The sequence below is a fragment of the Heloderma suspectum genome, chromosome 1 (assembly GCF_057233095.1).
Source record: "Heloderma suspectum isolate Gila_16-S chromosome 1, 16-S_ref, whole genome shotgun sequence".
Taxonomy (NCBI): Eukaryota; Metazoa; Chordata; class Lepidosauria; order Squamata; family Helodermatidae; genus Heloderma; species Heloderma suspectum.
The window spans coordinates 72,143,295-72,157,519 of record NC_139458.1 but is presented as its reverse complement, the minus strand read 5'-3'; the positions used below and the strand labels follow the sequence as shown (position 1 = coordinate 72,157,519).

The 14,225-nt window shown below is 46.4% G+C and overlaps 1 protein-coding gene across 1 annotated transcript in view; it reads left to right on the top strand.

Moving 5' to 3' along the window:
* Positions 1–14,225, top strand: part of LOC146357387 (cytosolic phospholipase A2 epsilon-like) — a 123,612-nt gene that overhangs the window by 26,707 nt on the left and 82,680 nt on the right. The window contains exons 2-3 of the mRNA XM_084846386.1: positions 5,422–5,494; positions 9,607–9,743. Coding sequence (XP_084702512.1) covers positions 5,422–5,494; positions 9,607–9,743 — 210 coding nt within the window. The remainder of the gene's footprint in view (positions 1–5,421; positions 5,495–9,606; positions 9,744–14,225) is intronic.

Here is a 14,225-nt window from a genome sequence, read left to right as displayed (position 1 = left end):
GCCAGAGACATCCGCAGCCGGATTTCCGGCCGCGGAGGGCTCTGGGTAAAAAAAACAAAGAACAAACCATGTACGCAAATGGCGGCAGCTACGGCCGCCGCCATTTGTGTTCCTTCTTTTTGGCCGTCTTAATCTACGTAAATATTTACGTAGACTATGATGGTGAAAATAAAGGGAAACGCAAATAGCGTAGCGGGCTCTATTTGCGTCCCTTTTTGATTCACCATTTTAGCCTACGTAAATATTTACATAGGCTAAAATAGTGAATCAAAAAGGGATGCAAATAGTGCCCGCTACGCTATTTGCATTCCCCTTATTTTCGCCGTCTTAGTCTACGTAAATATTTATGTAGACTAAGACACCAAAAATAAGGAATGCAAATGGCGGCGGCCATAGCCGCTGCCATTTGCGTATGCGGTTTTTCTTCTTTTTTTTTACCCAGCCATGATAGGCTACATAAATCTTTACGTAGCCTATCACGTCTTGAAAAAAAAAATAAAAACACAAGTCTGCAAATGGCAGTGGCGGTAGCCAGTCGGAAGACCAGCTGCCGCCGCCGCCGCCAGAGCCACCATGAACCGGAAGTTCCGCCCCAGGTAAGTCTTGTCCCAGGGAGGGATCCACGGGGGTGGCAGGCCATTCCGCCACAGATTTCGGCGGGCCGAATGCACTGCCATTCGGCCTCACCGAGATCCATGGCGGAATTCTCTGCGATCCCTACTTCAGACTGACTCCTATCTCCAAACTGCAATATTAACAGTGGATGAATCAGCATGGATGAAATTTGGAATGCCCATCCTCGTAATGTGGCAGTTAGCCATTTCTCCCTTTTGAAGGGAGAGGACTTGAACCTTTTTCTCCTCAGAAATGACATGTTGTTGTTGGAGGAATTTGAACATGTACAGTTAGCTGGTGATCAAGGGTCACCTAAATACAGAAAGCATATGATGATAGAACCTCTGAACAAAGACACCTATGTCACAGCACTTTACCATCTAAAGAGGAAGGCAGGTAAGATAATGCAATCCGGAGTCTTCAAATTACCTAACTGCACCACTAGATGGAAAGAAGGCTCTGAAAGGCAAAACTTAATTTTCAAGGGTCTGGCTGGCTACAATAATTTACATGGGAGAAGGGAAGGCAGGAAGAATAGAGCCCCCACTGTCCATTCCATGCAACAGCACTCTAACCTAGGGATGTATGAGAATTTTGTTTTTGCTTGCAAAACATGTGAGCATGCTCTGCTTGAAGCTCCAGACACAAGCACGAGCATGTGTCCTCTGTGTACAACAATTTGCAAATTGTTGTACACATGCTCGGGTTCACTTCATTTCCAATTCCTAGTTTGATTTCTGCAAATTTCCTCTGTAGACCAATCAGCCCTACTTTAGCCTATGGAGTAAATTTGTGCATATTAGGACATCTGTGGAAATTTGGGGGATTTCCCCAAATTTCCTATTTGATCGCTGCCCAATTTGTGTAATTTTCCCATTTGCACAAAGGGAGCAGTGATCACAAATGCAAATGGGAATCAGGAATGAGACGAGTGGCAAGGCAACGTTTGGAGAAACCTAGTGATCTGGAACATCGCTCTTTTGGCCATCTCTACTCTAACCATTTGGCCACTATTAGCTGATAAAAAAGAAGCTGGTGTGCCCTGGTAAACTTCCAGCCTCTCCAACTCACCACATATTCCCTCTCCTCCTGCACACAATGGTTGAGATGATCCCACCATATCTGGAATCTGAAGCTGGCACTGAAGCCTCACTGGATGTTTCAGGTGGGAATACTTGTCTCTAGGTGTGCAAATCAGCAAAACTCAAGTTTATTAAGGTTCTCTGAATTCTACCTTGAAGCTCGTTCTGACTTGTGTCCATATCAGATTGCAAGCTTGTTTTTGTTTTTGTCATAAACATTCATGCGTATTTGTGTGTGCATTTTTCAAATGCTTTTTTTCTTTGTTCCATCATGGATCACATCACAAGTTTGGAAATGTAAGGACCTTGACTGCAGGTTGTGTTCGATTCCACGTTTGCTTCTGGGATGTGCAAACTGGGTCAATTCTGTTCAAAACCAAACTGAAATGAATTTCTCATACAACTAGGGATGGCAGAGAATTCCGCCATGGATTTCAGTGAGGCTGAATGCCAATGCATTCAGCCCCCCAAAATCTGTGGTGGAACGGCCTCCTGCCCCCCCGCCCCCACCACGGAATCCCCCCAGGATGGCACTTATTTGGGGCAGATGCTAGGGATGTCAGAGAATTCCGCCACAGATCTCGGTGAGGCTGAATGCCAGTACATTTGGCCCCCCCGAAATCTGTGGCGGAATGGCCTGCCCCCCCTGCCCCCCTGCCCCCCCACAGATCCCCCCGGGATGAGACTTACCTGGGGTGGATCTTCTGGGCGGCAGCGGCTCCGGTGGCGGCAGCTGGTCTTCCGACCGGCTGCCGCCGCCGCCATTTGTCTTGTAAAAAACAACAAAAAAACCCGATACGATAGGTTACGTAAAGATTTACATAGCCTATCATGGCTGGGTAAAAAAAAAAAAAGACGTGATAAGCTACTAGGGATGGGGGAGAATTTCTCCCCGAAACTTCAGGGGGCCGACTGCCAACGCATTCGGCCCCCTGAAATTGGTGGGGAAATTCTCTGCCGGCCCCCCGCCCCCCCGGGATGGGACTTACCATAGCCGAATGTCCCTCTCGGCGGCGGGTTCCGGCGGCGGTTCGGAGGGGGCGGGGGCGGGGGCGGCGGCTGGTCTCCCGACTGGCTGCCGCCGCCGCCATTGCAAAAAAAAAAAGTAAAGTAAAGTAAAAAAAAAAAACACCCCCGTGATAGGCTACGTAACGATTAATGTAGCCTATCATGGCTAGATTTCCAAAGTCAGCCGTGATAGGCTACGTAAATCATCACATAGCCTATCACGGGTGACTTTACAAAAAAAAAAAAAGCGCGTACGCAAATGGCAGCGGCCCATGGGCGCTGCCATTTGCGTTCCTTATTTTGGCACGTCTAGTGGTTAAGACACTGAACTGCAGACCGGAAGGTTGACAGGACAGCAGTTTGAGACCCGAGTGCCATGTGACAGAGTGAGCTCCCGTCTTCAGTCCCAGCTCCTGCCAACCTAGCAGTTTGAAAGCAAGAAATTGCAAGTAGATAAATAGGTACCGCTTCAGCGGGAAAGGTAACAGCGTTCCGTGCACCTCGGTGTTCAGTCATGCCGGCCACATGACCATGGAAGTGTCTTCGGACAACGCTGGTTCTTGGGCTCAGAAATGGAGATGAGCACCACACCCTAGAGTCGGACACGACTGGTTGGGGACACCTTTACCTTTTACCTTTTTAGTCTACGTAAAGATTTACGTAGACTACGGCGAAAATAAGGGAATGCTATTTGCGTTGCCCTTATTTTCGCCGTAGTCTACGTAAATCTTTACGTAGACTAGACGTGCCAAAATAAGGAATGCAAATGGCAGCGCCCATGGGCCGCTGCCATTTGCGTACGCGCTTTTTTTTTTTCAAAGTCACCCGTGATAGGCTACGTGATGATTTACGTAGCCTATCACGGCTAACTTTGGAAATCTAGCCGTGATAAGCTACATTAATCGTTACATAGCCTATCACGGCTGTGTGTGTGTGTGTTTTTACTTCTTTTTTCGCAGCCGGGTAGATGGGGCACTTCTACCTGGCCTGAATTTCGGCCGGGCGAGGTGGGGCACCTCCCCCCCCTCGCCTGAACTTTGGGGGGAGAACCGAAGCACCTCCCCCCCACCGCGAAGCAAGCTTTGAGAACAGGTAAGGGACTTTTGTCCATCCCTATAGGCTATGTAAAGATTTACGTAGCCTATCACGGCTGGGTTAAAAAAAAAATATCCACGTATGCAAATGGCGGCGGTAGGGATGGCGGAGAATTTACTTACCTTCTGCGAATGTCCCTCCCGGCGGCAGGTCCTGGCGGCGGTTCGGCGGGGGCGGGGGTGGCAGCCGGTCTTCCGACCGGCTGCCGCCGCCGCCATTACAAAATAAAGTAAAAAAAAACAAAACACCTGTGATAGGCTACGTAACGATTTACGCAGCCTATCCCGGCTAGATTTCCAAAGTCAGCCGTGATAGGCTACGTAAATCCTTACATAGCCTATCACGGGTGACTTTGAAAAAAAAAAGTGCGTACACAAATGGCGGCGCCCATGGGCGCCACCATTTGTGTTCCTTATTTAATCCCGGGTAGTCTACGTAAAGATCTATGTAGACTACAGCGAAAATAAGGGCAACGCAAATATCGTTGCCCTTATTTTCGCCGTAGTCTACGTAAATCTTTACCTAGACTACCCGGGACCAAATAAGGAATGCAAATGGCGGCGCCCATAGGTGCCACCATTTGCGTACGCACTTTTTTTTTTTTCAAAGTCACCCGTGATAGGCTACGTAAGGATTTACGTAGCCTATCATGGCTGACTTTGGAAATCTAGCCATGATAGGCTGCGTAAATTTTTTTTTTTCACTTTTTATTTCGCGGCCGGGGAGATGGGGCACTTCTCCCCAGCCTGAATTTTGGCCGGGCGAGGCAGGGCGCCTCGCCCCCGGCCTGAATTTTGGGGGGAGAACCGAAGTGCCTCCCCACACCACGAAGCAAGCTGCAGGACCAGGTAAGTGACTTTCGTACATCACTAGGCGGCGGCTACACTATTTGCGTTCCCCTTTATTTTTGCCATCATAGTCTATGTAAATATTTATGTAGATTCAGATGGCCAAAAATAAGGAACGCAAATGGCGGCAGAACCGTACGCGGTTTCCCCCCCCCAGAGTCCTCCGCAGCTGGAAATCCGGCTGCGGACGGCTCTGGGCTGGGCTGGGCCTGGCTGGCTGCTCTGCAGAGCTGCCGCAGAGCACAGCCAGCCATCGAAGATTCCAGGGGGGAGGAACGGATCGCATCCCCCCCATCGAGGATTTTGGGGGGAGGGACGGAATGCTTCCCCCCCACCATCACAGCTGCCTGGCTGGTCGCAAATGGTGGCCGCTATGGCGGCCGCCATTTGCATTCGCAGCAGCCCATCCATGGCTGGAAATCTGGCTGTGGATGGCCCTGGCTGGCTGCTCCATGGCCTGGCCGCGGAGTGGAGCCAGCCATCAAGGATTCCAGGGGGAGGACCGGATCGCCTCCCTCCCCATCCCCCCCACCGCGAAAGATTCCGTGAAAAGGTAAGTGGGTTGTGTACATCCCTACATACAACCCTACTTGACAAAGGTGTTCAGCAGCAGCCCCATGTTCTTTCTAATATGTAGCTCTGCCCTAAGAAAGGCACATTCTGACCAAATGGAAAAGCCCTGTCCTCTGTAGTTCATTGCACTCTATGGATCTGTCCATCCTTCTACAGCTGTGCATGGTTCAGTAAACATTTTGTTCATCATTGTTTTGCAGATGAAGAGCTCTCCTTGCAACTTGCTGTCTGTGAAAATCATACAAATAAAAAATCTACAAAAGGCAGATTTATGTGAGTATCCTGGTGCTTCCACAAATCCATAATCACATTTATTTCTGTAAGGGGTTCTGTGCAGCAGTTGTTAGTTTGCCCTGACATGGAACATTCACACTGGTATAACGTCACAAAATTGCTGCAGGAGCATATAAGCATGGAAAAGTTACTAAAATGATGTGTCTAAACATCTCAGATCAATGTTGTTATTCATAGATTTTTTTATTTTGTTCATTCCACCTACTCTCTTTTGAAGATACTTTTGTGAAGATGCAGCATTGGTTTCAAACTTACTGTGGATATGGATAAAAGAAGAACAAACACACGCATGCTCCAAAGCCCCACAAACTATCATCCCCAGAGAATTTTGCACTGGGGTCTTCATGGTGTTAAGGCTTTCAAGTTCAATGAAGGCTGAAGGAGCCATCGTCCTCTTTGTAGCCCCTCTCTGTCTCTGCTGCTGAAAGGTCAGCTTTGGGGAAAGGGAGGGAAGGAGGGGGAGCTCAGAATGGCCCAAGCTTAATTACATGCCTAGCTGAAATTCAAAGGAAAAACCTGAACCACAGACTCCTTCAAAATCTTTCAGACTGCCAGAGCAGAGCAGAATAGTAAAATGAACATGTGCACTACAGTGGGTTACCCTTCAGTTCTGTGCAAAAAAATCAAAACCTGACTCTGTACTCAGTCCAAAATGTCTGCAGTGATATGACCCCTCCTGTTCATGCAAAAGAGATGTTGATGTTTGGACCAGAGGATCTCTCTCCCTTTTTATGGGGAGCAGCAGTCACATGCAGCACTTGTGTAGCAACACAAGGTATGGATCCAGGATCTGCCTCCCTCTAGAGGAAGGGCTTCACTTGCAGAAGTTCCCTCTGCCCAATTTGGGGGATTCTCCCTTTCCTCCACAGCTCACCCCATTTAGCAGGGTCTCCTGACTCTCTCTGTAGCATTTTCAGGGGATTGGAGGGGCTGCTGTGGGAAGGAGGGGGTGGTGAAGTCCACTTCTGCCAGCACAATTGAATTGATCCAACTTAAATCTGGATCCAACCCCAAGTGATCTGAATTACTTTGAGATCCTTTTATAACATAAATAGGGCTCCTTCACATGGAGATTTTATCCTGCTATTGAGATTGCTCACTCACAGAAGTTTGCGGGTCCTTTAGATGATGTTGTGAACCTCCAGGGCACATCCAGAGGTATTTCCTGGTTATTTCATCTCAAAAAGATCCCAAATTAATGAACTATCTTTTAAACTTGGAATGTTATGCAATTAAAACAACCACTAGATGGCGCAATTTTGTTAAGTTCTATGGAACTTTGAATATTAAAGGCTTCCCCTCGCAGCAGTCACATGCTCTCGGTATGGGAGCCCACTGTAAATGCGGAAAGGCTCCAGAATGGGAGGACTGTGGGGGTTTTCTTTAGTGTAAAGGCAGCTATACGCAATCTGTGTTAATCTTTAACATCATAAGCTATCATTTACAAAACTAACCACAAAGGCAAACTGCTCAACTACACCTTGCAAAAGCCACAATGTATCTCAATAATGCATTAGTGTGAAAAAGAGCACCAGATGGGTGGAGATAAAAGACAGAGCGATTAGAAGCGTAGATGGATTTTATGCCTGTGTTAGATGGTTTAACCTGTTGAATTAAAATAACTTTAAAAATCATTCATAAAGATGTTCCACAACGAAATGAAAATGTTGCATTCAAAATAGTATTCCTTCTTGATATGATATACTTGCTTCTGACATAAATTCTGTAACTGGCAAAATAGCAATCCTGCATGGCTGTTCTGTTTCTGAATTGTGCTGAAGGAAGAAAAATGCAGTTGGGAAGGCAGATGTTTGTTCATTCATTAGATTAACCACCTGATCCCTGAAAGTCTCAGGTGGCTAAACCACACCTTTTTTCTGCGGCATTTTGAGGGGGAAGTGAATGGTGAGATTATATATCAAGGAATTATAGACTTAACCCAAATTGCTCTTTGCTTCTTTGCCGCAAACACACCCATGAGCCAACATTACCCTTTTGAATTAGGTTATGAGAGTCAAAACAATCTGAAGCTGTGAGCCATATTATTTGGATGCTGTCGGCTTCTGTGTTTTTGCACTGGCATATTGAGCTGGCTGAAAATGCCAGACTGGTGCAGCAGTGATGGATCACATTTACTACTTCTGGAGCTTTCCCTGCTTTCATATCAGAGAAGTCTTCCATAAAATTGCCATTTAACTGGAGGTGTGTGTGTGTGTGTGAGTGTGACAACTCACCCATACTGAATCCTAAAGGCACTTCAGAGTCAGGATGGATGACTGTGTAAAATCTGTTCCATCTGTGTTTCGCAGGCACCTCTTGTGCCATCGTCCGCTCACAGACGGATGCAATTTTTATTTAAGAGGTTTCATAACAATTTACATGATTTACGTCAGTATGGAACATTTAGTGTATTTTCCCCAATCCATTCAACTTTTCCTCACCAGAAACTTGTGTATTTTCCAACCAATGAATATGTGTACATTTTGGGAAAGTAAAAAAAAATCCGAAAGTCCAGGGACTTCTTGCAGCCTGAGGGGGCCGCTCCACAGCAGATTCCACAGATCAGATTCTTAGAAATCTGAGCTCATTTTAGTCTGTCTCAAATTTCTCCAGCAGCCCTACTTCAGAATGCCTTTCTGTAGACACTACAGAGGCTACATCAAAACAGTCCTACACACTCACTGACTGTGGCTGGGTAGCAGACAAAATTGTTCCATTTGTGCTTATGTGCGTCACCGCTAAGGATGTCAGGGAAATCCGCTGCGGATTCAAATGAGGCCAGATTCTTTGGAATCTGGCCTCAGGAATCTGCAGTGGATTGGGACCACTTACCTCCGCTCCAGGAGGACTGGAGGCGGAACGGCACTCGGCTGCTTCTTGCAAGCCAGAGCCGTTCACCTCCCCCCTGTCCCTGCTGATTGCCGTGTCTTTAAAAAAAAAAAAAAGGCGATCGGGAGGATGTGCATAGACTTATACTCAAAATAGAGTCATGAATTTTGCATATAAGTCTATGTGTCCATAGGCTTATATGCAAGATTCACGGCTCTAATTTGCTTATAAGTCTATGGGCACATGTGATCAGCAGGATGTTTTTAAGACATGGCAATCAGCAGGGACAGGGAGGAGGCGAATGGCTCTGGCTGGCAGGAGGGAAGGTAAGCGCCCCCAAGCCAGCCCCCCCTCCCCGGAATCCAAGTGGAGCTGCTCGGAGAGGAGAGGATTCCAGGGGGGAGGAATGGATCACCTCCCCCCCAAGGATTCCCCACCGGAACAGACGGTGGGGAATCCGTACACCCCTAGTCACCGCTCCAAGATCTGTTTATATGTGATGAAGTATATAAATGTTGTAAATAACATAAATAAATATATAAATATGTGACATTACAGCTTTTTATGGTCTCAGCCAGATTTCCCCAACCTGGTGCTCATGTTTTGGACTTCAACTGCCATCAGCCAGCATGGCCGGTGTTGAATGCTAGGAGTTGTAGTCTAAACTTTACTGTTCTTGGGAAGGCTACTTTTCTTTTAGTCTTACCAATTTCCCTTCTGGGAAGTGAGTGTTTGGGGATGGGCCAAATGAGAGCCAGTTTATGAATGGGCAAGCCCCCCATAGTGGCCATTTTGTGAGAGCACCCACAACACACTCTCAAAATTCCAAATGTGCCCACTGACCCAGAAAGCTTGGAGACCCACAAGTATGTAAGGACATCAGAAGAGCCCTGCTGGATCAGACCAAGGGTCCATCTAGTCCAGCATTCTGTTCACACAGTGGCCACAAGCAAGACATGCGTGCAACAGCAGTCTCCAACCCATGATCCCCAGCAACTGGTGTACATAGGCATACTGCCTCTGATACTGGAGGTAGACCCATAGTCTAAAGCATCTGAAGGGCACCAAGTTGGGGAAGGCTGATTTCTAAACCCTCACATTGATTCATCATGAGCACAGAGATGGAATACAATTAAGAACGAATTATGTAGTTCCTATGTATTTTCTTGTTGTAAACTATGTGTGTTATTGACAATGGTAAAAAATGGTTTAGTATTAATATGTCCTAAGAATCATGCTTACTTTATCCCTTTTTAAAACAGTTAGCCAATCTGATTGCTATGTGAGCTTGTTTCTGCCAACGGCTTCATTTGAAAGAGCCCGGACCAAGACTATTAAGGACTGTAAGGATCCAAAGTGGAATGAAACGTTCTGCTTCAGGATACAGAAACAGGTCAAAGTAAGGCAAAAATTCAATAATTAAACATTAGCCATGTTCTGACAAATGTTTTGCCGAGTTATTACTTGCAAAGAGGCTTTAACCAGAAATAATTGTTTGTTCGAGTACAGAGGATGAGACAGGGAGTAGTTGCTACCTCTCAACCTTTTAAAAAGTTTCATAACAGACATTTATCTTCTGGACATTTCTTGAGTGATCAAGGAATTGCTGGTGGCTGCTGCCATTTTTTTTTTTAAATTACGCTTTTATTGAAAATATCATTTTCCCATGACATGTGCATAAAAAGAAAGAAAAGAACAAAACACAAATATAGCAACTGAAGCATGGTAGAGTTAATATATCACTATAAAGGGACAATTTTTGAATTCAGTCACACAGTGCTAACAAAAGATACTATTTATCCTTCAGGCAGGTTAGCACACCCTCAATATTTAGATCTAAATTTTAGATCAACTTTAAACTGCTCAGCAAACTAAGAAGTGTGAGCCTTCCCATCAAGAGAACACATCAGCTAGGAATGTGTGAGAAATTCATTTCAGTTTGTTTTTGATCAGGATTTCCCCAGTTTGTACCTTCTGGACTGAAATTGGACTCAATCTGTGGTTGAAGTCCATACATTTGTGAGCTTGTACTGTGATTCATTAGTCTGCATTCAAGTATACAAAAATTTGGGCCCGTGGGTTCCTTGATGATACAGGTATGAGTGTGGTACCAATCATCTTGTTATGGCATGGGGAATCAGTTTTTGAATGGTGATCAGCTCAGAACCTCTTCCATTACAAGTTACAGGGAGAAAACAAAATGGCCACTGCCTAAAATGGTTTCTCCTGTTTATCCGTGGGTTCCTTGATGATACAGGTATAAGTGTGGTACCAATCCTCTCATTAGATCATGGGGAATCAAGTTTTGAATGAAAATAAAATGGCCACTGCCTAAAACTGGTTTTCCCATTTATCTTGTTAACTGTTGTTCCTATAACAAAATTGACTATTATCAAAATTGTTCATTGTAAAATATTCTACAAAAATTGTTATTGTGGACACTTGGGAATTGGATCTTCAGATGCCAGATAAAATCACAATATAATAAAAAGCATATCATCAAACATAAAATGAAGAAGCAACAAAACCATACCGCTGTAGTCAGAGGTAATAAAACCCGTTTAACATGCTTGGGCAAATAAGTTTGGATTTGCTTTGTGAATCTGTCCATAAGTTCAACGGACTGCATTGGTATCAACTTCATCAAAGATTTACAATCAAAAACTGGTTTTATGCCCATTATTGCTCACAGAAAGCGAAGTTTTTAACAACATGGAGATTCAACAATGGGGAAGCTGCATGTGCAGCTGCTAACAGCATATTTTGGAAACAGCCCCAGCCCCCGTGCAGTCTCAGCATGACTCCATCCTCATGCTAGTGCAATCATTGGCACAAGGACTTTCCAACAGACAAGAAACTAGGAATTAGTACAGATGAGCATCTAGAATGAGCTGGATTGGGACTAGGGAGGGCAGGTTTTAAGCTTCCCCTCACATTGTGGTCACACTTGGAATTGCCCCCCCTTCTTGCTATTCACAATGGGAGGAGACCTCCCATGGGTGCCAATGGAAGCTTTCCTCCCATTGTGAATAGCCTATGCTGGGGAGGTGATTCCAATTGTGATTGTGACATGGGGAAAAAGTTAGGGATGTACGAAAGTCACTTACCTTTTTGCAGATTTGCTTCGCGGTGGGGGGGAGGTGCTTCGCTTCTCCCCCCGAAATTCAGGCCGGGGAGGGAGCCGCGCCACCTCGCCCGGCCGAAATTCAGGCCGGGGGGGAGGCTCCCCGCCTCGCCCGGCCGAAATTCAGGCCGGGGAGAAGCACCCCGTCTCCCCGGCCGCGAACTAGGAAAGTTAAAAAAAAAAATTATTTATTTATTTATTTATTTATTTATTTCTATACCACCCAATAGCCGAAGCTCTTGGCTTTAACGTAGCCTATCACGGCTGACTTTGCAAATCTAGCTGTGATAGGCTACGTTAATCGTTACGTAGCCTATCACGGGGTGTTTTTTTTTTTTTACTTTACTTGTAATGGCGGCGGCAGCAGCCAGTTGAAAGACTGGCTGCCGCCCCCGCCAAAAGCCCGCCGAACCGCCGCCGGGACCCGCCGCCAGGAGGGACATTCGGCTATGGTAAGTCCCATCCCGGGGGGGTGGCGGGGGGTGGCAGGGGGGTCACAGAGAATTTCACCGCCGATTTCGGGGGGCCAAATGTGTTGGCGCTCGGCCCCCCGAAGATTCGGGGAGAAATTCTCTGACATTCCTAGAAAAAGTTAATGCTCTCCTCCCTGCACATCGTGGTCCCAATTCAGTTCACACACACACACCCCGTACCACCTATGTGTTAAACAAAAATTAGTTATAGAAGGCTGAACTATGTTCATAAATGTCTCATTCATTTGGCCCAGGTCATAGTGTGTCTAGGAAGTGAAATGGCTGTGTGTCAGAAGCTGGGTTAGCAACACCTCAGTTCAGTTAAGTTCAATCTTTATTTTTCTTAAAACCAAAGGTCATCACAAAACAGGGGAGAAAAAAAGAAGACCCCCAAACAATTCCACAATAAAGAATCCAACAATTTCCATCGCATATATTTATACAATTATACATAATTCTGTCTAATTTTAAAAGCAGCTATTGCAAATAATGGAACTTGGTATGTAAGTTAAAAGCATACAGTTTTTCTCAAAATCTGCTATCTTAGAACAAGAGATAAACAGGATAAAAATATCTCTCTAGGTGATCTATACAATGAGCAGTACAACAAATAATGACAGATTTCATCCACCTCCCACCGATGCAGAAATGTTGGTCCCATGGAACTTTAAGGAACCTTCCTTCCAAACCAGCAGAAGGCAAGGCATACTTTGAAAAGTTAGCTTGGTGAAACCCTTTCTTAACAAAGGAAGTGTAAGGTCATGTAAATACTCCTGCAGAATATGATTTGCTTTTATATGCTTATACCAAAAAGAAAACCTGGTGTTCCCTGGTTTTTCCATATCCCAGTTGCAATCACTCTTGAACACCTTATCCTTGATCAATTTTTGATCCCTCCAAAATCAATTGTCCCCAATGTCTCAAAAGTGAGGTCATAATCAGGGGTGTTGTTAGGGAAAGGCACACCTGGGCACAGGCCTTGGATCTTTTTTTGAACTGTGCCCCGGATCTTTTGAGCTGTCCTAATTGCCATTTTTTAATACATTTTCCCATTGACTTGCATTGGAAAACAGAAAGGGCCATAACTTTTTTTAGTTTGTATGGTAAAAGCATGAAATTTGGATAACTGGTAGCCCCCATGGAGATGATTAAACCTGCCTAATTTCAAGTAGTTAGGTCCAGTGGCTTTTGTGCTAGTCACAGGTAAAATTTGCTATTTGCTATAAGAAAATCTGTCAAAGCAAAGGGCTATATTTTTTGTGTGCGTAGAATTTGGAGATCTGGCAGCCCCTATATAGATGACTGAATCTGCCAAATTTCAGACAGTTAAGTAGGGATGTACGAAAGTCACTTACTGTTTCGCGGATCTGCTTCGCGGTGGGGGGGAGGCGCTCCATCCCTCCCCCTGGAATCCTGCCCGGCCGGCTCTGTTCCGCAGGGATTTTGCAGAGCCGCCAGCTGGCTCCGCTGGCAGCCGGACATCCGGCCGCTGGGCAGCAGGGATGCAAATGGCAGCGGCCGTAGCCGCTGCCATTTGCGTCCCTGTACTTAACCGTGATAGGCCACATAAATATTTACATAGCCTATCACGGCAAAGTAAAAAAACCCGTGTACACGAATGGCGGTGGCTACGGCGGCTGCCATTTGCATTCGCTATTTTTCACCGTTTTAGCCTACGTAAACATTTACGTAGGCTAGAATGGCTAAAAATAGCGAATGCAAATGGCGGCAGCCGTGGCCGCCGCCATTTGTGTATGCTGCGCCTGGCCGCTGCTGGTCAGGAGACCAGCTGCCCCCACCCCCGCCGCCCCTGCTACCACCGCCCCTTCTGCTGCCGCCGCCCCTTCCACTGCCCTCCCACCGCTGTCCCTTCCGCCTCCGCTGCACCTTCTGCCGCTGCCGCACCTGCCGCCCCCTCCACCACCATCACACCTTCCGCCGCTGCTGCCACACCTTCCGCCACCGGCGCTCCACTGCCGCCACACCACTGCTGAAGCTGCCGCTGCATCCGCTGCTGCATCTGCCGCATCCGCCCCAGGTAAGTGCTGTCCTGAGGGGTTCTGTGGTGCAAGTGAGGGGGCAGGAGGCTGTTCCACCACGGATTCTGGGGGGCCTTGAAAAACTGTCAAGTCACCTAGGGGATTAGAGATCCTAATCAGAAGGTATTTAAGGTGACCATTAGGAGTTCACTATCCCTAATGTCTTGTGTAGGGTTTTTTTGAGGTGCAAAAAACCTCTCTCCCCCTACATTTCTGCTCTTACATGCCCACTGTTAGGAGCTTGC